We start from the raw sequence: 25,946 nt of genomic DNA, 5'->3' as shown, positions 1-25,946 counted from the left end.
TTCAATTGTTTATGTGAAAGCAGGGTTAAGAGAGAAACTGAGAAACAAACAGTTTTATAAAAATAACCTGAACACATAATATAGTATGTTGTTCTAACGCACAAGTCTGGAGTAAACTGCTGTGCAGCAATAGGTAACTGATTCAACAGGTCTGACCTGTGGCTGCAAGGATGAGAAGACCCCATACAGCAGACACCAGATACATTTCCTGTCCTGAAAAGTGAAGTTCACTGCTTCACCACTCTCTCATCAGAAGTCGTATGGTTTCTCTATAATTTTAGAATCATCATCTAATATTCTTCATGCCTCCTATCTACTCCCCTTTAGAAATGTTTCCAAGACAGGGAATGGACAGGACAGAGTTCAAATCATCTTGACAGGCAGAACTCAGTGTGAGTTTGCAAGGGTGAAGTATAAACTTACTTTTTAATGGCAATCAGTTCTCCAGACTCAATGCTTCTTCCCAGCAGGACAGAACCATAGGTCCCATCCCCAAGCTGCTTGATCGTTGTATATCTATTCATGGTGCGCCTGCGCTGTCGGGACACTCATCTCAGGGCCGAGGTGGTTCAGTCCTGCAACTGTAGCAGGCCTTCCCAGACTGTAACCAGATTTTTCGATGGCAGCACCAGCACAAGGTATTCAACAGAACGTGATTATCTCCCAAATACATATTTTCAAAGATCAGTCTTCTGCCTGTGGAAAAGCATGGATGATTAGGGCAATTGCTAATGAACACTTTGATTCTATATATTTTTGTAGTCTAAAACAATGGTCACTGAACTGTAGCCACTAGACTGCCATTTATTCATTCAAATAAAGTTTAATTGGGACAAAGCATATTTACAATTGTTGGTTATCTCTACCCACAATAGCAGAACTGAGTATTTCTGACACTGTATAGCCTAGAGTGTTTACACTCTGGAGTCACAGAATAAGCTGTCAACTCTGGGCCTACATATGCTCTTTGAAATACAAGTAAGAGTCTTTATAAAAGTAGACAGCATGCTTGGACGGTGATGAAATGAATTAGCTCCAATTCGGTGCTTCTTTGGGAAAACTGCATCACTGTGGTGGATGAGGGCTGCTGAACTATGAGCACACATGCTAAATGTGTTCTCTGTGTATCAGCTACAACCAGCAATGTAAAAATACAAAAGCCAGAGGAAGCCAATATCACACTGCAGAAAACTGACACGTGTCTCATCAACTATTTGTAGCTAAGCATCAAGAACTTTATTTTTTAGATGCTCAGAAGCTAAAGAAAAGAATGAATCGTTCAAGGCCTATGTAAGATACGTAGCAACTTCAGTACTACCCAATGTTGCAGTTTTAAAAAAAAATAATGCCATTGATTTTTTAAATATGTATAATTGAGTCATTCAACCTGCCTATAATAAAGAAGCTTTGTAACCGAGGTGACTGCAAGCATTCATAACATAAATTCTTAATGGAACCAATAAAGGCATACTAATGCTGCTAAACTAGTAATCCGAAGATTCAAATGACAGAAAAAGATTGAAGGATGTGACTTTCTGCACAGGAGTCCTGAATATGTGGCTTCTCCTTCAAAAGATTTCCAATCAATAAAGGTATACTGACAGAGGAAAAGAAAAAAATGTAAGCAAATACCACAGGAAGACTTGCAGTAGGCAAGACTCACTGATACATGAAAAAAGTAATGGATGGCTGAAACAGGACATCTGTATAATCCCAAAATATACTGGTTAACTTGTAGGGAAGAAAAGCTGTACAGAAAGAAATCCAGAAAACAAACAACTCCCCCAAACCAATCCAACCCCCAAACAGCTCCTTAGATGCTAACACAGGCACACTCCAGAGTGAGAACCAGGTGGATCTCTTCAGCCAGGGTTGCACAATGAAACCATGTCTCGAAACAAAACAAAACAAGACAATCCCCCCAAACATCCGTGTGTAGATAAAGAGTTCAACACCCTCACTAACAAGATGCAATTTGCAAATTCTAGCTGCACTGCAATGAGAAAGGCACGACACCAGTCAGTGTGCCTTAAAATGCAGAGCCGCGGCGAGCCTAATCACGGAAAGCAGACAGAGACTCCAAATGAGGGATATAGTATATCCTACGAGCAACTGGCCAGGACTAGTCAAAAGTGTCAGGATTATAAAAGACAAGAGCAGATGGAGAAGCTGTCAGGTTAGTGGTGACTAAATTCAACATGGGATCCAATATAGGATCTGCAGAAAAGGATTGCAGCGTAGACTCATTGGTAAAGTTAAACTACAGTGCGCAGTCTGGGCAGTAACACGGTTGCACCAACAGTGATTCTCAGGTCTTGATCACGGCTCTGTGGTTAGCTAGGACAGAGATGCTGGGTTCAGTTTCTAGTTCTTGACTATTGCTTGTAAAATTTCAGTGTCTAACATAAACTCCAAACTAAGAAACAACAACAACAACCACAAAAACAGACCTAGACTATGTCCTTGTAAAAGTTGTGCATGACTTGAGAACCCTTCCCTACTCTTTATCATACAACTGAAAGAGCGTGTTGGGGGCCAACCTCAGCCCACTCACGCTCAGCTCATTCCTTCCCTCTGAAGGGACATTTTATTTCTTCTTGCCCTTCAGGATCAGATTCCCCACAGCTTCTTTGTGCTATTCTTTACAGTGATGTATTGTACTGTGGACTGATAAATACTCATAAGGCACATAAATATTAATAAATATTTGTAAACACAGGCCCTTCTCTCAAATGGCTTAGCCATGGTAAGGAACAAGAGTGGTGGTATTTCAAGTAGGCACAGGGTACCAGGTCTTTGGAAAGAATGAGAAGCAGGGTTAGATGGCTTGGCTTCCAGTTGGGTCAGTTCCACTTGGGCTCATGAGGCAATAAGAAGTCTTCAAAGGTACTGAGTCATTAAGGAAAGCTAGGGGTGTTATATGGCAAACAGGAATGCTAGCAACATGAGGAGCAGCAATGCAAGCATAAGGGTTTAAATCTGGGTCTGAGGAGGGGAAATAGGTATCCTAAAAGCTTAATTGCAGAGCTTTGCTCCGGAAGACCTCAGACACCTTTGTGCATATGTGTGTGCTTGTGTGTGTGTGCATAGGCACACGGACCTGTGCATGCACATGGTAAGACCAGAGGTCAGCTTTGGCTATCTTCCTTTATCTCTCTCCACCTTACTTCCTTGAGTCAGGGCATCTCATTAAGCTTGGTGCTCAGTGTTTTGGCTAGATCGGTTAAACAGTGAGCCCCAGGATCCATTTGTCTAGGCACCTCTCCCTTCCCTAGCACTGGGATGGCAGCTGTCCCCCAGGCTTTTAACATGGGTGTTAAGGATCCAAACTCAAGTCTCCATGCTTGCACTGCAAACACTTTACCACACTGAGCCAGCTCTCCTCAGCTGCCGGAGCCTGCGTTTCTAAATCTAGGCTTTGACTGGATTCTCTTCTGAAAAAGAAAATGCTATATTAAAAGACATTCTCCAGTCAAGGGAAGCAACCAGATACATGGAAGCAAATTTGATAAATATTATTTCTATTTTAAATTTATTGAAGTTGATGCTTATGAGTACTTGTGTTTTTGCTGGAAAATATACCCAGAAAGTTCTAAAGGACAATGATGATGTGATTACAGCTTCGCATGGGGTTATGTCCTGATAGAGCCACTGTCCATTGAAAGTATGCGCTTGATATTCCTAACCTACCAAATGCCACCTCTGAGCCTTTCTCATGCTCAAAACACAGCTGGGCTACTTTAGCAAGTATGACATATCTTCCGTACACACAGGGTGCCAGTTTGTTGTTGTTGTTGTTGGTGGTGGTTTTTTTGAGCTGTGATGGGCTGTAGACTCAAAGCACAACATAATGCCAGCAAAGCCCTCTAGAGGTCAGCTGTTTGCCTTCTGTTGGCATGGTAGGCCGGGTGCTGTCACTACTCAAAAATCAAGAGAGTATGGTACCACATAACGCAAGTCTGGGAAAAGATCAAAACTGAGAATTCAAAGTAGTTTCTATGGAATGCATGGCACTTTGGGCACCAACTTAAAGCTGAAACAGTGTAATCGAACCACTGTAAAGTTGAGCACATCAGTATTCTGTGTGTATGCGCGCATATATGCAGGTCTGAGGCAAACAGGACAAAATGTCAATAGAGAAAATCAGAACAAGGGGAGAGCTATGCTCTGAATTGTGTCTCCACCCCACTCCTATTCCTACGTAATGTGACTGTATTTGGAAATAAAACCTGGAAAGAGGTGACAGGATTAAGAATGAGGTCCTAAGGGTGGAGCACCGACCTGACAGGGTTAGTGTCCTTTGACCCAGCCCTCCCATGTGAAGGTCATCTGCAAGCTTTCTTCATCTCCGGGGCTGTGAGAAATTAAAGTCCACCCCTGAAGGCGGCCAGCCTTCCACTGCTGGCTGTGGTAGTCTGAGCAAGCCAGGTAGGGACGGGAGCTTCCACGTGTTCATCCTGAAGCCTTTCCGTAAATCTGACATTACTACAGCTTCAAAGTTTAAATGCTTCTCCCGAAAACAGTAGAAAGAGGGGAGCTTTAAAATAGGCACATACCTCACACTGGACAGTTTGCCTTCATTTAAAACACACAAATGCCGATTTGCTTACTGTGACCTTCCCAAAACTTCCTCATTCAACAGGGCTGAATTCCATGTGTGACCATCATATCGTGGACTGTTTGCATCAAGGACCTGCTTCAACCTGACATACAGAGCATCTAGCCACAGGCCAGGAAACGGCAACAATGTGCATCTGACCCTTCCTTCACCACAATCACCCTCATCTGCTTTGTAGTGTGCACACTTTCTACGGCATCCATAACTTCCTTTGTAGTTTATCTTCCAACTCACTGGCACTCTGACTCGTCAAGAATCATCTAACTAATGAAGTACTGCATCCTTCATTTTTAAATTGTTGTTATTCCTGTATGTCTTTGTGCATCTGCGCACATAAAGGGCACGATGTGGAGGGAGGGAGCACATGTGCCATGGCGTGAGTTTGGAGGTTGGAGGACAATCTTGAGAAACCAGCACTTTCCTTCCATGTTTACCTGCATCCTGGGGATCAAAGTCAGGTCACCAGGCTTGTGCTGCAAGTCCAGTAGCTGCTGAGCCATCCCACCAGCTCCATAAATATACATTTATTCATTCATTTATTTTCATTTGTTTGTTCTGGTTACATCTGCTCTGCTCTTTAGATAATGGTAAGTTGTTTTTAAAACTAGGAGTCTGCTATGACCAGGCTGCTTTTTTTTTTCCCTGGTTCATTAGATATTTTTCTTCCTGTCTAACCCTCCTTGCATACTGCTATTTAAACTAATCTCTACACGTTTCGTGTTCTGAAGAAGCCATGTCAGGAAAGTGTATGTGCATACAGTAATCAAGTGTGGTTCAGCTTTCTGCAGCCTTAACTGCACAGCTTTCCTCAGAGGACCCATTTTCCATTCCTTAATTATCTCTGGCACTCACCTCTGAATCCTCTCACGCTCTTCCACCTCCTTGATGTACTGTGTTGACTAAAGCTTAATAACAATTCTATTACAGTGGTGTGTGGGCGCCCGGTTTTCCCTTTTGCAGTGGCCTTATACTAGCAATTATTAACAAAAGCCTTTGCTTTACAGCTAATGCACCACTATTTCCTTCCCCACTTAAATTGGATAATTGTAACAATGCTTTCCTGGAATATTAAGAAAACTACTTATGAATGAAACACTTTACTGAAATTAAGATCCACTGAATCATTCCACACACAATTACCCTGACAATTCCTCCTTGTTACAATTTGTCGTTATTATCAAGAAACAAAAATAAATTATTTTGGCAAGATCTGACTGTCACTGTGTCACCGTAGCAGCTTTGTATGCTGTTTTGTCAAGTAATTATACAATGACTGCACAACAGGTAGGACTAATGCTTCTCTATGCGCTGATGTCCAACTCTAGTCAAATTCTGCCGAGAGGCTAAACATTATGCAAGACTTTAGGCGCACATCAAATGTAAAGAAAGTATTTTCTCTTGAAATAATTCACAATGGATGCATATAAGGAAAATGTAGTAAGTGCTATGAGAGCACGGTAGAGAGGGAAGTGAGAAGAGATGAGACAGGCTTCAGAGATGAGGCAGTACTAGGATGCTAAAGGATGAGCAAGACTTTATTGCACAGAAGGGGGAGAAAGGGGCCATGTTTAGAGAGCTACACACATACAAGCTCAACAGGGACAACGCTGTGGTTTGTCTAGAAGGAAAAGAAAGCCTAGGGATCGCTCCTCCCGGCTCAACTTCAGAATCACCTGGAGAACCACATCTCTGGTACATGGCCCACTCCTAAGAGGCAGGCTGAGTGGGAAGCAGCTCTGACCATTTTGAAGGCTCTCCAGGGAGAGCTAGGGTACATGGAAGGCAAGGGCATTGAAGGGAAATAGCACCTCAGAGTGGGGCCCATTTGTATACCGTGTAGGAGTTTGAGTCTTTATCCTGTGGAGGGTAGCCTCCAGAGTCTTGCAGAGAAACAGAAGTCTCCCCTGGAGACTGAATAGCTGTTAGAACAGGGAAAGCAAAGGCAGCGAAACGAGTAGCGGCCACTGCGATGGGTGAGCGACATATGATAGAGGCCTAAACAAAGGCAACTGACCTGACTTACTCAAACAACACAGATTGGGATGTGCAATATGTGATTATGTTATTTGGACAATGGAAAGAGATGTTTTATAAGTCTACTACCTGGGGTGCTGAACTTGAACATACAGAACACATCTCACCTAATGATGTCGCTCAGTGGTACAACACAGGCCTAATCCACACAGGCCAGGATTTGATCCTTTTAGAAGTGCAAGCAAACAAACAAAATAACAAGCTAACAGACTAGCAAAACCACCCCTACAACAAAACAGCCATTAAACATGCTCACTAGGCAATTGCAAACAGCTATACAAGTTCCACTTTCCTCCTTAAGACAGTACATTAGTGGGGCCTTATTCAGAAACATAATGCTCAGACCAAGATGACATACTTTGAGATTTCATGAACTTTCATTTACATAAAACACAGGGGATGATATCCATTGGATCATGCAACACGGTAATGCTAGGCTGAGCTGCTGTTCACTTCTGGTTGCCAAATTTTAAAGAGATACATTAACGAACACAGTAAGGGCCCTAATGAGAGCACAGAATGCTGGAGGTGTAGGAGGCTGTGGAACCAGATTTTCTCAAGTATGCAAAGCAGTATTAGAGAACAGATTAGCTGCATTATGTATGGATCCTGAGAACAGAACCACTCACACAGGTAGCCATTTCCTTTTCTGCACTTAATTATTTTCCACACTGAAAAAAATAAAGTGATGTTAGCAAACCAAAACCCAATTCTAAGCACATTCAAGCAAGAAGAGGTTAAGTATGTCTGAGATCAGTATAGTTCAGTTACTGCTTTTGTGGACCAAATATGATGGACTCATGTCCTAAGTTGAAAGCAGAGAACAGATGCTCAGTTGCTCTGGGACACAACAGGGTGAAGGACAATGCAAAGAAAAAGAGGACATTCTGGCAGATGCTATCGCCAGCCCACTCACCAGCAGTATTACTCATCTTCCTTAGCTTATAGAACCCTGATTTTATTCCAGATTAGCAGATTCAGGCCTAGCAGCCACCTGCTCTAGTCCTAGGCATAAATTTAACCCCAGAAAAGACACAGTACTTTCTACCAAAAACCGTTTAGAGATGGGACTGCAGCCCCAGCACACGCTATGGAAAGAGAAGTGAGTGGATGCGGGCAGAGGAGGGCTATAAGGAAGAACACGACAGGTGACAGAAGCAGCCTGAGTCTCTCTCTTGAGCATGGTTGCATAAAAGCTGCGCTGGTTGAGGCACGCGGAGCACTCTGAGATGCCAGCTGCAAAGACAAGATTCTCGTCTGTTAAGGATGAACAGAAACACGGGGGTTCAGGCCTGTTTGCCATTAGCAGGGCCGCTGTGCATTCCCTGAATATATCTGCCTTTGATTTCCTGCTGGATGACCAAATTAAATGTCCTTGATACTGGACTCACTATTCTATCAAGAACAGCTAAAAGCCCTCCGATTCAGCGGGTGAAGGCTACACTGAAAGGGAGGTGATAAACTGACATTTATCACCAGCATCATTATTGGGTCAGTTTTCATCACTGTGAAAAAGTACTTGGCACAAACAACTTAAAGGGAGAAATGACATATTTTAGCTCATAGTTTCAGATGTTTCAAACCACAGTTGGCTGGCTTTGTTGTTTTCAGACTGTGTAAAAGCAGAACATTGTCACAGAAGGATGTGCTGTCAGGCATGCCCAACCTCACAAAACACACAATCACCTTACAAAAAAACAAAAACAAACAAAAAAACAAAACCCAAGAATCTCAACATTTTAAGTTTATGATTTATGTTGGGATGTATTCATATCCTCTGCCATGTATCCTTTGAGCCAGAGGGTGAATACATGTTATGACAAAGCTGCTGAACTCACGGCTGACAGAAAGCAGAAAGAAACACAATGCAGTAGCGGACAAGATATGGTCCTAGAGAACAGGTCTTTAGCAATCTACTTCCTCCAAACAGGTCTGACCTCCTGACCTACGAAGGTTCCCATTACCACACAATGCTGCTGTCAAACCAGAATCCACTGGTTAGGTGAGAACCCTCAGGATCTAACCAGCTCTCAATGACTGTACCCACCAGCTGGGAACCTAGCCTTCAGCACACGAGCCGCTTTATTTCCAAGCCATAATAGTCATAAAGACTGAAGAGGCTATAGTCACAGACATGTAGAGCCTACTTGCTTGAGGTTCACTTTGCACTTGCTTCCACCATGTGTTTCCATTTCGAAAGAATGCATGATATAAACACAACATAAAGATACAGTAAGAAATATCCAGAATTTACTCTGGTATCACTCAGAGATGCCTGAAGAACTAGCTGGCCAAAACAGAGGTTTCCTCTCTCCACCCCAGAGTATTTTTCTATGCAGTTTCTCTTGGGCCTTTATGATCCCTGCATGGGGGCTAAGAATGTAGCTCCATTGGTGGAGTGCTTTCCAAACCTGAACTTGGTTCAGTCCCCAGAACTGCATGAATTGAGCGTGAGGGTATGTGCCTGTAATCTTGGCACTCCTCAGGTGGTGGTAGGAGGATCTGGCTTTCAAGGTCATCCTTGGCCACATGAGTTTGAAACTAACCTGAGATACATGAGACCCAGCCAAAGTAACTACAAAACTACTTGGTATCTTTAACTGTGTGGAACTCACCTCCAACTCAAGTGTCCCTACTCCTCTCCATCACATTTATCCATGATTCACCGGGACTTCAGTCTAATAGCAGAGGAATGCATCAAACTGTTGAGTTCCTTAAAATTTGGTAAAAAGGCCAACTGTTATCTTTTGCTGGAGCTGTGAGGTTATCCATATTGTGAAACCACATTTATGTTGCATAATACAGATGGATATTGCATTAATTAATTGTCTTTGTTCCAAGGTACCTGACTAAAGCAAGTTGGAAGGAAGGCTCCAAGTTAAGAACTGCCTCCTCTTTCCTAGGTCAGCTCACACATCCATTTTAGACCTTCTGTCCTGCCCCATGGACAGATACAACTAAGAAACCTTGCTCGCGATGTGAGTGCTCACCTGTGTCGGCCCTTGCCCCATGCTGAGTGACCCAGTGGACAGTCCCCTGCAAGGATGCAGCACACATCTCTCTGTTCTTTGTGCCTTCACAATGCACACCCTTTCTGCACACAGCAGGTTTTCAAAGGCTGGCCCAAATTTGAAGTTTGAACTTCACTATTTATTTTCTGTACCTCCTTGGGTACAGAAAACTCTCAGCGTGTCTCTTTCTTCATGGACAAAACAAAGATCAAGGGAACTGGTTGAGCTCTCCGGAAGCAGTTTGAAGTTCTGAAGCAGAAGGGCAAACAGCACAGAGCTGTTGGAGCTGCAGGCCTCTTAGGCCTCCAGTCACAAGGAGGCCCGTCTGTGCTGCTGGAGAAGCCTTTTGTGTTTGGGTAATGCTCTATCTAAACAGAAAAAAAGGCTTTCCTTCAAAGAGTTCTGAAAAATGTTTGAAATGAATGTTACCATTTTGGTGAAAACCTTCTTGTTCCCTGCTCCAGTTCTCTCCCCTCAACTTCAGGGGACATCTGCTCATGCCCAGGCACTCCCGTCAGGCATCCTGCTCATTCACAGCCTAGGAAATGGGCCATGGACAGTACAACTGTGGTCCATTCTTTATTTTGGAACCTTGATGGTCAAGGAATCAATGTCACAATTACATACAAATACAAACTTATATGCAAACTGGGGGGTTCCAGCTGTGCTCCATCAGTGCTGCTCAGACTTCCCAGACTCTCAGAAGGGCTTCCTGGGCCTCAGTGGCTTTCTGCTGAGGTCCTGAGGTTTTCATCTGCCTCACAGTCTGCTTATGTACAAGCTCCTAATGACCTTCTCAAGGTACTTCCAAAGTGCACGTTACCTTACAGTGCGTAAGTGTTTCTAATACTTCCTGTATCCTAATTCAAATGTGTAATAACTTTAAGAAAGTAACCCGACACTGAATTTCTTTATCAACTACCTAAAACCAGTACACACCTTTTATATTTCTTTCTCCAGGACCTAATTCTTCTCCCTGTACACACTTTAGCAAACAAATCTTAGAAGCATCTTGTCTCTTGGACAACTGAGTTAGGAATAGCAGCTACAAAACCAAAAGAACCTGCTTTCTGTGCCTTCACAAAGAAGTGCATTAAATATGCCTTCAGACATTGACTGGCTGCTGGGCCTTCTTTTCTGCCCCAGAAACCGTTTCATGTCCCTAAGCCTGGTAATAGTGATTTTTTTCATTGCTGAGACAATACCTCACAAAGGCAACTTTTGGAAGAAAGAGTTCCTTTAGACTCAGATTTAAGGTGCAGCCCTCATGGTGGGGAAGCCAGGGCGGAAGGAGGTGGCTGGTCACGTCCCCAGAGGGAAGCTGGGAGAGTTAAACACCAACACTGAGCACCCTTTCTCATTTTCATCCAGTCGAGGATCCCAGCTTTGGGATGGTACATATCCAGGATGGGTCTTCCTTGCTAAGGTTTTCTGGAAACACATTCACAGATGTATCTAAGCAGTATGTTTCCATGGGGAGTCTAAATCTTGTCAAATTGGGATTACAACATGCTTAACTTAGGAATGGTTATAACTTGCTTTACAACACTTCACTAAAAGGAACAGTAAATACTTGAGGCTCCACGGGCTCCACATCTCCGTGACAATTGCTCACCTCTGCCACTGTTAGAGGGAAGCAGTCACAGACAGAGCATAAACAAATGGCCATAATTCACTACAGGGTTAGTCACAAAACAGGCAGAGGGCAGGTCCTAGTATCCAGGTCATAATTTCCTAAACCCCAAACAGCGGTTTCCCATGTAAATGGAAACACTGTCCATACAAATCATCTTTCAAGGCCACACTGATAAAAGTATATAGTTCCAGACTGTGCCTCCAGGAGGGCAAAGGTCTTAGCCTACTCCCAACCGCATTCCTAGCACTTACAATCCTACAGACAGCAGGGCACAGAACAGTCTTCAAGAAGGTGTGTTGATGAATACGTATAGATCTGTAAAGTATTATTCTGATTGTAGGTGTGACAGCCTTCTTTTTGGCCAAACTGGTCAACCATATTAGAACGGGGCCACTGAAAAACACATACATCTTGAAAGATCTTATTTTTTTTCCTCCAGTTTCATCTGAACTAATTCTCTAATAAACTTAGTTTTAATGAAAGAAAATCCAAGAGGACAAAAGATTAACTATCACTTTTGTGAACTACAACAAGTTTATGAAGAAGCAGGCTATTTTGGAATATTTTCATAGGTGATATTTATGTATGTTAAACATAGATTTATAGCTCACAGGCACAGTTAGAGGTATTTTTATTATTTCTGCATTTCAACCACAATCTATTACAAAATCAGGTATGGCCATCACAAAAGTTCCATCATGCGTGTCACCTTGGAGCTTAAAAAGGTCCACATTTTGAAGCACTTCAGTTTGTTAAGGTTAGAGGTGGTACTGTCAAGTAAGTAATTATAACTCTTTATCCTTGTTCTGGAAAAATCATATTATTATTGTTATTATTTAAGGTTTAGGTTAATTTACTTTATTTGTATGACTGTTTTATCGGTCTGTATGTGTGTGTCCCATGTGTGTGCTTGGGGAAGGTCAGAGGAGAATGTTGAACTAGAACTTTAGCTATGGATAACTGTGAACCAGCATGTGGGTGCTGGGAATGGAACCTGGGTCCCCTGGAAGAGGCTACTATGACCACCTGTTGTTATGACCACCTTGTTATTTCTGTGACCCTGCCTATCTGCCTGCCAAATCCCCCATTTGAAAACGCCTCACCCCTCTGCTATAAAAACCCTCGACTCAGCAGGTCGTGGTGACACACACCTGTAATCCAGCACTCTGGGAGGCAAAGGCAGGTGGATCTCCATGAGTACAAGGATAACCTGGTCTACAAAGTGAGTCTAGGGCAGCCAAGGCTACACAGAAAAACCCTGTCTTGAAAAAAAACAAAAATAAAAATAAACTTAATTTTTCCATGCCCAATGTTAACCCCTTGAACCCCATCTTTGGGGAAGGCAGCCCATGTATATGAATAAAAAAGCTTGCTTTAATTAATTGGTACTTTAATTAATTTGGCCATGATGATTTGGGTGAGTGGTCTTTCTCCTCATATCTCTGAGATTAATACAAGAAAACTGGAAGTTCTTCTTTCTGTATGTATGCCTGAAGATCATCCAACACCACACCTTTGCAGAAGTCAGAGAACCCACTGACAACCATGGGATCTTCACCATCTTCAGAGTGGCGACTTTTCAACGTGTGAGTGTCAACAGCCGGTCATTTACTAAGGTGCATATGTTCCCACAACCTTGGTGAAAGGCTTGTGAATATTTCCCTGATCCTGAACCCACATGTAATTTCACAGAGGGACGCAGAATGTGGATTCGGCCTGCACAGAGCCCATGAATTACGCTTCCTCTGAAGAGCTCACCTTTCAATGTATGAAGGGCTCTCCAGTAGCTCCATCAGGAGTTAGGAACGTAAGGCTGCAGCTTGAGCTGGACATTTCCTGAAAGTGTTGGACAGGGCAATGTTTCTCTCGTTGGCCCGCAGCTCAGGCCGAGCAGAAAGAGTGCCACAGCATTTAGAGTTACCATCTCTGAGACAGTCTGACCTGCTTCTTTTACTTCCTGGCCTTCAAGTGAAGGCAGCTCCATTTTCTTCTTCCCACACTGTTTCCCCAGGATCTCCCTCTATATCTAGTCTAGGCTGGCCTGGAACTCACTATGTGTTCTAGGTGGATCTCAGACACAGCAATCTGCATGCCTCAGCTTCTTGAATGCTCATATTATAAGTGTGAGCCACCATATCTGGCCAGAACACATGTATTTTGATAAGGAAGTCAGAGCTGTAGTCCAAAGGTAAACACTAACCTAAGTATGGCCACAGTTACACTATGCCCTCATAACAACGTGTCTGAGTCATCCATCACACACATCCGCACATGATCTCAGGCGACCACACCATCTCTAAACACTGAGGCCCACAGGCAGAGTCTGACACTCCAGTCATAGGCCCTTTTCTGGATGCCATGACCAGGCCAGGTGTGCTGACTTACACCTGAAATACCAGCACTCGAGACGCGGAGGCAGTCTGGAGTCAAACGCTTTGAATTTCAGACCAGCCTGAGCTACAAAGACCCTGTCTTTAAAAAAGAATGGCATGGAGCCCGATGTGGTGGTGCATGTCATTAATCTCAGTACTCAGGAGGCAGAGGCAGGTAGATCTCTGTGAGTTTGAGGCTAGTCTGGGTACATAGCAAGTTCCAGGGCTACATACTGATACCCTACTGAAAAAAATAAATAAATGCATGCATGAATGAATGAATGAATGAATAGATGGATGGATGGATGAAATTTAATTGTAAAAAAAATGTCATGGCCTTCAAAGAGTGCTAACGAAGAATGAACAATTAGGTGAGATACTGCCCCTCAGTCTACAGATCAGCTTATACAGAAAGGTCACTGTCCTAATTAGCATTCACTGTCAACCTGATATGGCCTAGGGCCACCTATGAAGGGAGTCTTAATTGAAGGATTGTCTCGATTGGTCTGTGGGGGGTTGTCTTGATTGCTGATGCGGGTGGGCCTAGCCCGCCGTGGGTGGCACCATTCCCTGGGCAGGCAGGTGGTCCTGGACTAAGCATGAGTTGTGAGGCAGCCAGAAGTAGCACTATTCCATGACTTCTGCTTAAAGTTCCTGCCTGCCTGCCCTCCATGATAAACTGTGACCTGTGAGGTGGAATAAGCTCTCTTCCCTTAAGTTGCTTTTGGTCAGTGTGTTCCATCACAGCAATAGAGATGAAACTAGAATGGTCACTATACCCTGAAGTCTGTCCAGAAACCACCACCAGCTACGTAGTCTTACGTAGATGCACGCGGCCCAAGTCAGGGGTGAAGGTTCACACTTTCAATCCCAACACTTGGGACGCTAAAGCATGTAGGTCACCATGAGTCTGAGGCCGGCGTGGGCTGCTGAGCAAGTTTCTGCCTTAGTTAGGGTTCTATTTCTGTGAAGAGACACCATGGCTAGAGCAACTCTATAAAGCAAACATTTAATTGGGGCTGGCTTACAGTTCAGAGGTTTAGTCCATTATCATCACGGTGGGAAGCATGGCAGTGTGCAGGCAGATATGGTGCTGGAGAGGTAACTGAGACTTCTACAGCAGAAAGAAAGAGTGACACTGGGCCTGAACCTGACCCCATCAAGGCCACATCTACTCCCAACAAGATTATTCGTCCTAATACTGCCACCAAAGCCTCTGTCCCCAAAACCAAAACAAACAAATATAGATAAAGGCATATAGTCATCTTTCATAAGCACTTAACACACTGGATTGGTATATCCTAAACTCAACAAGATCCCACAAAATGAAGTAGAAGAGGTTGCTGATTTTTCTTTTCTTTTCTTTTTTTTTTTTTTTTAAGGCAGAAATATTCCTGGCAGGTTCACAAGGAAAAACAGCAACAGATTCCAGAAGCAGAGTTTTAGCCAGGAGTAATGCAAGGCTCTGGTGTTTTCAGTACGGGTAAGATTCACTGCCTGATGGGCCTGGTCTTCTTCTAGGCTCAACTATGCATTGACTACTAGAAACCTACCAAATGTGAGCCACTTGCTTAGGACTCTGACCGGAGCTCTGGAGGGGTGAGCACAACTTGGTCAGCCATTACTGAGAAGGCACAGCAGACCATCTTCACACTGCATCTGGCTTGGAGAGGAGAGTAATGCTGCAAGAATTCCATGTAGCCATGTGACTAAAGAGTAATGTCAAGCCCAACCACAATTCTGCCTGACTCTGAAACCACAAAGGCATACTGCCAGGCATAAAATACGGCTCTTGGCCTCAAGAGTCTTAAAGTAATCTAAGCTGATTAGAGAGCAATATAATGATAGGCTAGTGAACAAATATTTCAAGACTTTTAAGGAAAAGAAGAGAAATGAGTAAGTAAAAACAAAACAAAAACCAAAACAGGACTCACACGATTCAGGAGTTGATAAAGTATTGGCTGTGCAGGCATGAGGACCTGCATTCAGACTCTAGAACCCACATAAAGACAAAGCCAGGCAGGGAGGTGCATACTTGTAATCTAACCGAAATAGTGAGACACAGAGTTTTGTTACTTTTTGTTTGTTTGTTTTTTGGAGACAGGGTTTTTCTGTGTAGCCTTGGCTGTCCCAGACTTGCTTTGTAGACCTGGCCTTGAACTCACAGAGATCCACCTGCCTCTGCCTCCCCGAGTGCTGGGATTACAGGTGTGCACCACTGTGCCTGGCTGAGACACTGTTTCTAAATGCAAGATAGGACTGAGGAAGACAACTAGTGTTGACCTCTGGGCACATACATGTACACATACATGCATATGAACATATTTATAAACACAAAAATATGTATTCCCCCTCCTCTCCGGGGTGGGGACTATTTGCACTGGAGAATATGGAGCATAGAGAGAGTTTTTACAGAGAGTAAGATGATAATGACATTTGGTTGAAGAAGTCTGGCTCCCACACTATGACATTAAAAATGTCCAAAGAATTTAGATGTGAAGGATGAGGTCCATTATGGAAGGCCTTGAAAAATCAGGTGGACTAGTGTAGAACTGACATAATAGATGATAAAGACCAACTGAAGGCTGCACGGCCAGGAGAAATTAAACAAAGTGATCATGTGAAAAACTCAGCCCGGCAAAAGAATGATGAAGAGAACAGAGTGGGAAGCCTCCCATTCATTCACTCATTCCCTGGACAAGCATTCCACCAGGGCTTACTAACAGGCTTGGAAGGCTGGCGACAGTGTTTCAAGTTGCAGGAAGGGAAGGGCAGAAGTAGATTAGATGCAGGAGGGAAGGATCTACATGAAACATATTTCAAAGGTCTTGATGACTCACTGATACAAAGAATGAAGGGGAAATGGCTAAAGATAATTCAAATGCTTAGAAAATGAAACAATCCCCACCTTTATTAGGAACCTTAAAAAGCTACAAGGGAAAGACAAAACAGAACAGGGAAACTATGAAAAGGGCTTTGATGGAGTGACTGAACCTCACTGAGTGAAACTCCAGATGGCCAACTCCTTATTCTGTTAAAGATTATGCATGGCATATAGGGAAGAAACTTCAGCAGGAAAAATGGTTTCTTTGTGACTGGTATAAATGCTCCGCTCCCTTGCCAAGGGTGGCAGGAGCCTGCCTACTCAGGCAAGCTCCATGGATCCTACAGCTCACTCCTCCATTATCAAAACTGGCTGGTCTCATTAAGAACTGAGGCTGCCCTCTTCCCACCCAGTTTCCAGTGTGACGGAGCAAAGGCATAAGGCAAAGTGGAAGAGAAGCAGCAGAAAGTGTGCAGGGCTTCCGTAAGGCTGCCCTCGGAGCAGGGGCTGACACAGGATGTCATTTTAAATGAAAAACTCCGAGCTGTGCCCTCAGCTCTACTGACTTCCCAGTGATCTACAAAGTCTAGGGCCTTAGGAGGCCTTAAGGAACCTACCAAATTGTAGCGCTTTGTTCAGAAACTATTTCAGATGTGCATATTTATGCATACATACATTAGCTACTGTAGCAGTTAGGGAAAGAGTCAAGGCACAGATCTTTCAAACAACTTACATGTTCAGTACACCGATTTAAAGCTCCTTTACATTTTATATGAAGCAAGGGCACCATTCATTATTTGAGGCACACCCTGAAACCCCTGACTAACTAGGAAATGGGTGAAATAAAACTGCTATCAAACTGTTCTTACTACAAAGAGTGCTGGGGTCAAAATTATTTAAAAAACAAACAAACAAACAAACAAACCAACACCTCCTCCTTCAAGAAAAACCCCACAAAAAAAAACCAGTTTTAATAGCTTAGAGATCCAGTCAGGTGTGCAAAATCCAGGGTGGAATCTCCTCAGACTTAGCAAAGGCTACTCTTTAGTAATAAGAGGAAATGAATACATACCTCTGCAGAAAAGTGCATTAATTTTACCCCCTGTACAAGCCATAAATGATACTTAAAACTTTTAAAAGGTTAACACCACAAAACAAACGGTTGTTCTAAAACAAAAAAACAAAATCTTACAATATCTTCCTCTAAATATCTAGCTGGAGTGGAAAGAAAGAAGAAATCAGAGTATAAGGAAATGTGGGGGGAAATGGTTTCGAGGAAGGGTGTTGAGCATTCTTGCTCAGACCCCTGGGGACTGTCAAGGGCCTAGTTAGGCAGATGGTAAGCCCAAGTCGTCAGCGCCCACCCACCCGCATCCCCACCCGCAAAAGGTTTCAAGTCCGCTAGGATGCTCGATTCTTCAGACTGAAAGGTAAACACACCCACCAGGAGTCCTGGGCTCGGGAGTGTTCTCGGCAAAGGGGCGAGACCCGCAGGACCGCGGGGTCCACAGGGAAGCCGCAGTCCCTAGCCTTCCTGGCCGTGAGTGGTCGGGTCAGCCGGTACCGCCCAGCACCCAGCGACAGGTCGCGGCGCAGCCCTCCAGCCCCAGCCTCACTTACTGGCGGCGATCGCAGCCCGGCGGCGCGTGCACCCGAGCGGGCCCGGCAGGCAGGGGCAGTGGGATCCGAGCGGGCGAGCCCGGCGAGTCCACACCCGACAGCGCGTGGCATCCAGCAGGAACCCGCCGCACCGCGGCCTCGGGCAGCAAAACAAACAAAAGGCGGAGTGGCTTCCAGTGGGGACGACCGGCCGCTTTCCCTGGAAAAGCTGCCCTGCAGCTCCCCTCGCTGGCCCCGCGCGGCCCTGCACCGAGTCCTTCTCCCAGATGCTCGGCAGGGGGCAGCGCTGAGCTTCCCGGCCGCACCGGGCTCGCAGCGAGCCCACCCAGGAGCTGCAGACTCGCAGGGGCCAGGCTGGCTGACCTAATATACCCAAAGAAAAGGAGCCCTGCCGAAAACGTTTTCCTGTCTGAATGTCAACCAATGCGATTGAACTGCACACTCACGACGTTTTAAAACAACGCATTTTGGTGTCTATATTTAATCACAGTAGAAAAATGCTTTCAGCATTATTGCAACTTAAGTTCGAGAGACTGAACGGCTATCTTCCCACGTGGGAAACCAACCTTAGATGCACTCTTCACTCTCCTTTCTGTGTAGCTGTAGGAAATTTTAACAGTTTCCAGAGGTTCTCAACCCGTGGTTGTGACCTCGTTGGGAGTCAAACGAGGCCGAAGACCATCCGAGAACAGTGATACTTACATTGCGATTCATAACAGTAGCAAAAATTACAGTTATGAAGTAGCAATGAAAATAATTTTAAGGTTGGGGTCACCACAACCTGAGTAACTGTATTAAAGGGTCGCAGCATTTGGAAGGTTGAGAATCACTGGAACAAACTCACATCATAAATTATATTGTAAAACGGGTATGGTGGTGCACACCTTTAATCCCAGCACTTGGGATGGAGAGGCAGGTGAATCTATGTGAGTTCGAGGCCAGCTGGGTCTACATACACAGTGAGTTTTAGGACAGCCTGAACTATGTAATGAGACCCTGTCTCAAAACCCAAATAATAAACAAACAAATAAAGAAAAATTGTAGGCCTCACCTTAAATCATCCTGAGGGATGGCTCTGAAGCATTTTAGAAAAAAAACAAATTACCTCTAGGCCCCTGAACTTCATCACTCCACAGAGGTACCCTAGAAGCTAGTGAAGAAAAAATTGCTAGACTCCACACCAGAAGTTCCTGGGGCAGATGCTATAGGTCTGGAGAGCCACACCGTTCTAAACAACACGGTTTTAACCAATGTATCAGGAACCCTTTTACCTTTTTAAATTTAACTCTGCCTGCTAGTGCTTGGCAAGTTAGTGACCTGCTGCCGTGTGACACTGCGCTGGTGGAAGCAGAAGGGCAAGAGTGCAGAGCCACGGTGGGCTGCATGAGAGCTCACCACCATTATCATTTCCCTTTCATTATTTACTTCTGAATCCTAAAGACTGAGGGCAGTTTTTCCCGACCCCTGAAACTACCAAAGCCCTAATGGCATATTCCTTTTGCTGCAGGTCCCTTAGGCTTCTGCCAACATTTATCTACCGCCTTGCTTCCTTAAATGGTAGCCAAGCCATATGGCAGGAGAAAATCACAAACCATCATCAGTGAACACAAGAACTCATCAGGTGCTCACAAGAGGCAACCTTTAAAGTAACGAAATGTTTAAGTTTTACTCAAATTTACTGGTTGAGGCCAAGCCTACCTTGCAAAGAGAGGAACTGTCTTCCTCTACTTTTGTCAGAGGTTCACTGGGTTTCTAAGTAGCTTAGATCGGTAGTTCTGACCCTCGGGAAATTATAACCCTCTAAATACGTGAGATGCTAAAAACCAGTGAGTACTAGGATTGCAGCGGCATGCCACCGCGCCCGGCTTTAAAACCCAATTTTAAAGGGTCATTGGGAGAAAAAGTTTTTTGTGAAAGACCCAATTCTTGAGTGTCCTTTAAAAACAACAAAAACTACCGAGTTATTGGCCTCCGTTGACTGTAAAGGCTATTTTTATGGGTAGCTAATAATGTACAAATAAAACGTCCATGGAAAAGGGCTGTTCCAAAATACAGGATTTGGGCGAGGTGTGCTCACTGGTCCAACAGTGGCATGAAGGTTACAGGGAAAATCAACTGCTTTCTGATTGGTTCTGAGACCTGCTCCACAGGAGGGAATTCGTATCTGATACAGTAAACCCTGTCAAAAGTCCATGGCCCTATGGAGAAATTAGGAGGTTACAGGGCCTGTGGAGGAAACCCATGACTGTTTTACTAAATGGACGTGTTATTAAACTGCCTTCCGAACGTTTGTTCATGCCCAGAGACTAGTGTTTCACTCAGCCTTCGGCAGAGAAGCTTCTGCAGAGACTCAAAAGCTGGTCAGAGGGATTCTGTCTAGGAGTCGGGGACAGGTTCCTTTTTGCTGATTAAAGAATTGAAGGGCAGGTTGTTGGAGAGATGGCTTGGCTGTTAAGTGCACTTAACTACTCTTGCAGGGCTCCAACGTAGGTTTCCCAGAATCTAGGTGAAATGGCTCCTAATCACCTGTAACTCCAGCTCCAAGTGAGCCAATGCCTTCTGGCCTTCTTGAGAACCCTCACAGATGTGACACACATAAACGTACCCAGGTGCACACTCACACACACATATAAAAGTAATTAAATCTTTTAAAGGAAGGAACTGAAAAGCAGGTAAAAAAAATTATATATATAAATCAGGGTGTCCCAGCAGAGCCATCATAGGATATCAAGGAAAATGAGGTTTCCTCCCAGGGTTCTTAGTCTCATTAATGTAAGAATTTAAATCTGGGACTGGCAGGCTATAAGACATGAAAGTGCCAGGAAGTAGAGAAGGAAGCAGATGAGTAGGTATGGTACAGGCAGCCAACGGACAGGAAAGGTAACAAGGAAAGAGAACAAGGTTAGAGAGTTTAGAAGCACTCTTGGGCTCTGGTTACAATCTTAAAGAAAAAGACATTAGTGTAAAAAAAAATTTTTTTTTCCCAACCTGGGTCTGCCTGAACACCTCATGGTGGCTTGTAGGAAATGCACTGGAGGTGGGAATTCTGGGAAGGAAAATGACATTATCTTAAATTGGTCCCACCTTTCTAAGGGGTGGTCCCCTAACCAAGCCCCTGACCTAGCCCACAAGATTAATCCATAAGGGAGGAGACAAGGACAGTCTCCACCTAGGGGTGGATTCCATTATTTACAAAACCTGCTGAGAAAAAGTGACTGAGTGCTCAGCCCTAAAAGGGGACACATACATCCACTCCTAGCCCCCAGCTCCGGGAACGCTAAAGAAGATGGGGTGGAGAGAACGTAAGAGCCTGAGGATGGGGAGGACCGCTCCCAAATACTGTCTTCTGGACACGACCCGACAGCTGCATTCATTAACCCGCTGCGATTACGATTATTTCTACAAAATCAAGCCAACAAGACCAGGTAATATTCCAGCAGGCAGCATTAACTGGACTCGGTTGATTACAAATTAATTTAACTAAGCAAGCAATCAAACAACATACACGAGATTTGCAATTTCTTACTGTAATCAAGTTGCATCCCTTCCCATTTTTTTACCTCCATTTCTTTGTCGAGGACGTACTTCATTTACGAGCTCCAGAATAAAGTAGCACAGTAAAAATTTAAATTCTGTGAAGTCGGGTAGAATGTAGCGTCCTGGCTGTTAGGTCCTGACACTTACAAAAACTCAATAAATGTTGTTTAAATGTCTGTCAAAGGCTACGAAGCCTGTAAGTTTTGCTAGCATACGCCTGTGGGTGAAAAAGTTCTAAAACGTGCAATCCAAGTGCCTTCTATTGACGTGGAATCGGATGTTTGGGCTTTAAGAAGTGGCACCGGGTTGGGGGGTGGGGTGGGTTAAGTTCCGGCTCAACGTGGAACAGTTGACTACAAGTCCCAGCGTGCCTCGTTGCGTCCTCCCCTTCAGAAGTCGGTTTCGGGCCTTGAAAAAGCGCGTCCTTCCCCCGTTGTATTGTGGGATCTGTAGTTCGACGTGCCTTGCGTTGGCTGTTACCACTCTCCGGCTGCACACATGAGCGTATGTTTTCTTCGGTCCAGAGTCTGTGGGGTGCAGTGACGGTTGAGTTTTCACTTTCTCTCCGCATTCTGGCAGGACGCCAGTACCCAGGGCGCCTAAAGTACTGTGTCCCTAGAGTCCAGTTAGGATCGACTCAGGGGCTCTACAACTCAGGTTCAAACATTTTGAACTAACCCGTGCTCCCTTCTGTCTGGGTGTTCCCGGGCTGCAACAGGCGGGTGGAAGGACGCTGGGCAGCAGACTGGACGGCTGCACACAGTAGGCCCAGCGAGCCTAACCCGCGACGGGCGGCTGCGAGCCGGGCGGGCGGCGGCGGCGGCGGCAGCGCGCATGCGCGGCGCGGCGCGGCGGCGCAGTTTCCGCAGCCGAGGAGGCAGCTCCGCCGCGGCTGCGTTCAGATCGTCTCCCGCTGGGCCGACGTCTGGGTGCTCGCTCAGGGGCTCGGCCTCCGCTGGTGACCGGCGACCCTTCCGCAGCTCTGCTCCCCGGCCGCCGCAGCGCGCCTGCCCCCGGCCCCCTGTCCCGCGAAGATGGCTGCCGTACGCCGGGCTCGCAGTTACTGCCGCTGCCTGGTGCGCTTCTCCGACCGAGAACTCTGCTAAGCCCCGCTGCAGCAGACGGGCAGGAGTAGACACCAGGCAGCCGCCACCCCCCCGGGAGCCGGGCGCGGGGAGCCCCTGCACCGGGCCGGTCGCCCGCCAGCATGGTAACCGCGGAGGGAGGGCAGCGAGGGCCGGGCCGTCGGGGCGGGGAGGCAAGAGTAGGGTTGGACGGACAGCCGAGGAAAGGCCGGCTTCGGCCGCCCGGGACTGTCGGAACGGGTCTCGGGTGAGCGGGGGAGGCCCTGGCAAGCGGGGACACTTGTTGATTGCTCGTGTTCTGACGGCCAGGCCCGCGGCTGTCATCTGTGCATCTTGGGGAGCCCCGAGTGGAGGGCGCACGCCCCCGAGGCTTCAGCGGCCAGGGTGGGATGTGGGCAGGCAGTCCTGGCGACTGGGCTTGCAGGGCTCGGGTCTAGTTTCGTGGCAGCGAGGACCTAAGCCGCTCCTCTGCTGGGCATTGCTGCGCTAAGCTGCTTGTCTGACAGCTCAGGTCTCACGGGATTGGTGCGTGGAATATGTAGTCTCTGCAGTGACTAAGAAACTAATCTCCCGACTAGGGCTGAATGAATTAAGACTGACTGGGAGAACACTCAGGTGGCTGTCATTTTTTTTTTTAAGTGAACTGTCTGAAACGGCTTATTTTATGCAACTAGTCTGGCGCAAAGAAACCGCACTGGGCGTTATTATTCTAAACTTTCAAAAGTAGTCCCCTGACCAGGACGAAGCCTTAGTCCTTCTCAATATTTAATTAAGGCTCTCTGTGAAGAAACTACTTAAGTAAACAGTGATGCTTGAGTGATTTCCAACTATGGAAGATTTCCTGAGAGCCTATTTATTTCAAGTGGCATTGAAATCGACCAAACGTAGTAAAATTCCCATATCATACTGTCAGAATCAAAGTTAACAATGGATTCTGTTACAATACAGAAACTCAGGGGAAAAGAGGTGTTGTTTTATTACAGGTTTCCCATTTTCTTATCCTTCAGATAGACATTCTGCATTCAGCCTTTTTTGATTGGTGGGGGAGGGCCCAGCCCATTGTAGGTGGGCTGGTGGTCCTGGGTTCTGTAAGAAAGCAGGTTGAACGAGCCAGTATGCAGCATTCCTCTATGGCCTTTGCATCAGTTCCTGGCTCTAGGTACCTACCCTGTTTGAATTCCTGTCCTGACTCCCTTTGTTGATAAGCAGTGATGTGGAAGTGTAAGCCAAATTCTCCCCGAGTTGCTTTTAGTTATGGTGTTTCATCACAGCAGTAATAACCCCAAGACTATATGCCATATATGCACAGGTGCCCACAGAGGCCAGCAGAGAATTCTGATCCCCTGAAGCTGCTGGGCACCAGTGCTGGGAACCAAACTCAGGGCCCCTGGAAAGAATTAGCACATTCTCAACTCCTGAGCCATCTCTTCAGCTCCACAAGATATCTCTCCAAAGAAAAGAAAGAGATCAAAGTGTATCTCACACTTAAAATTCCCTTCCTCCTGGGCTACATAGTTTCAGTCCAGTGTAGGCTATACAGAATGAGACCTTGTTTCAACCAACAAAAACTTAACTTTTTACCAAAGGAAGGACCAAAGGATGACTTTTTACCAAAAAAAAACATGCAGTGTGTTTGATCCTAAAGGTACCAAAGATGACCAAGATGTGTTCTCTACCTTCAGTGCACACACATTCTACTGAAGGAAACAAATAATTTCAATACAAATTTAAGGTAACACAAAAGATGATTGAAAAATGCTGCTAAGATGAAGCAGTCCCTCAATCTTGAAGATAAGTAGGAGCAGCCAAGTGAGGAAGATGCAACCCAGGTCGAGAGTAAGCAGCACATAGAACAGCACCAACTTGAAAGAGCAGGAGAAGCGCTTGAGATCAGGCTGGCTTTGTCTCACTGCCAGACAATAGCTGGAAGGCTGTCTTGCTAAAAAGATCCTCTATGGGACTCAGGTCCTCTCTTACTAGCCATGCTTAGGATGTGTAGTGATAAATCAGGCTCTTAAAAAGACAGAGGATTCAGAGTCCCTCATGTGTTTCCTAGTAGATCGGTTTCTTATTGCAGCAAAATGCATGAGATCATTCATAAAGAGTTCTTTCTGGCTCATGGTTCTGGAAGCTCAGCGGTGAGATCCAGGTGATCCCATTGCTTTGAGCGTCTGATGAAGAAGCACATGGTGGCAGCAGCTGTTTACCTCATGATGAAGCTGTTCACCCTATGAGCCAAGACGGGAGAAAGGGGTCCCTCAGTCTGTTTTAAGGACATGCTCCCCCCCACCCCCACCCCCCGTGACCCAAGCACTTCCATTAGGCCAGATCCAACAGGTTCTTTCGATATCCAGGAATGCCAACCTGAGGACCTTTACACATGGATCTTTTGGGGAGATAGCTGTACAAGGCCTTTATCCAAACCCAAGATCCTGACTTAGAACAAATGCCCCTTTCATTTATGTCTTCACTGAGGTAATGTTTACCGAGCACCAGGCATTTCACTCTGCACCAACTAGTCAAGTCTTCCAGGGCCCCCGCTTCGAGTCTGGTTGCTAGAGATAAGGAAGCAGAGCTTATTTATGCTAGCCTGTATGTGGTGCAAGTGTGTCTGGTTGCGGTCTTCAGAGATCTGTGGCAATAAAACTTTTTCTCTCCTGGAAATAACTTGCAGTCACATTTTGCTGTTATGAAAGTTGCTGTCTTTGGAACTAGATGGTATTGCTTTTTTGGCTTTTCTTTTGGGGGTGGTATGTCTTTGTGTTTTCCTGTGTTTGCAAGCACATGTACGAATGAAACTGTATGTGTACCCTTCTGAATGTTTGTGTGTAGAGACCAGAGGCAATAAGATTTGTTTGTTATTTCTCGCTAACCTTCAGGGTCACTTCCTTCGTTGCCACATTTCTGTGTAGGACTGGTCACGTTAAGTGTTGAGCAAGCTCATCTTGCTGATAAGTTATTAGCTAACAGACCCAATTAGGCAATACTTCATTCTCCAGAGGAGTAGGATTCATTTTAGTTATTTAATTCACTGAGAGTAAGAGTAGACAATTGAAATAGTAAACTGAAACATTTATTAAGCCCAAAGCTACATGCTACAGTTCTCTTTAAGCCACTCCAATGTAAAAGATTGGGTTTACAGTAGAGATAAAATAGAAGAAGTTGGTTGGTTGGTTGGTTTGGGATATAGCTCAGTGGCTCAGTGGCTC

The 25,946-nt window shown here is 45.2% G+C and overlaps 3 protein-coding genes across 5 annotated transcripts in view; 1 reads left to right on the top strand and 2 right to left on the bottom strand.

The window, feature by feature from the left end:
• Positions 1–524, bottom strand: part of Cilk1 (ciliogenesis associated kinase 1) — a 38,357-nt gene extending 37,833 nt beyond the window's left edge. Inside the window, exon 1 of the mRNA XM_055598735.1 lies at positions 424–524. Within this exon, the coding sequence (XP_055454710.1) occupies positions 424–524 (101 nt within the window). The remainder of the gene's footprint in view (positions 1–423) is intronic.
• Positions 525–553: 29 nt separating this feature from the next.
• Positions 554–22,154, bottom strand: LOC129670274 (uncharacterized). 2 transcript variants are annotated; one of them, XM_055598761.1, is made up of 2 exons: positions 21,676–22,154; positions 554–696 (listed from the first exon to the last, which is right to left on the bottom strand). In XM_055598761.1, the coding sequence occupies exon 2, from the start codon at positions 671–673 to the stop codon at positions 554–556; it is 120 nt and encodes a 39-aa protein (XP_055454736.1). In that variant the 5' UTR covers positions 674–696; positions 21,676–22,154. The 2 variants fall into 2 exon arrangements, with proteins under 2 accessions (XP_055454736.1, XP_055454745.1); XM_055598770.1 differs by lacking the exon at positions 21,676–22,154 and adding an exon at positions 18,116–18,290.
• The window catches only part of Fbxo9 (F-box protein 9), a 26,130-nt gene continuing 22,310 nt past the window's right edge, over positions 22,127–25,946 (top strand). Inside the window, exon 1 of one of the 2 annotated variants that reach the window (XM_055598743.1) lies at positions 22,127–22,156. In XM_055598743.1, coding sequence (XP_055454718.1) covers positions 22,151–22,156 — 6 coding nt within the window. In that variant the 5' untranslated portion in view covers positions 22,127–22,150. Of the gene's footprint in view, positions 22,157–22,491; positions 22,863–25,946 lie in introns of those variants that run through there. The other variant, XM_055598747.1, reaches the window with a different exon arrangement.

Source organism: Psammomys obesus, unplaced genomic scaffold (genome assembly GCF_907164565.1).
Source record: "Psammomys obesus unplaced genomic scaffold, mPsaObe1.curated_primary_1811, whole genome shotgun sequence".
NCBI classification, from domain to species: domain Eukaryota; kingdom Metazoa; phylum Chordata; class Mammalia; order Rodentia; family Muridae; genus Psammomys; species Psammomys obesus.
The sequence above is the reverse complement of the archived record's forward strand: the minus strand, read 5'-3'. Positions and strand labels throughout refer to the sequence as shown.

Excerpts from the sequence above, each read along its gene's own strand:
- LOC129670274 (XM_055598761.1), bottom strand. The coding sequence starts at position 673 with ATGTATTTGGGAGATAATCACGTTCTGTTGAATACCTTGTGCTGGTGC.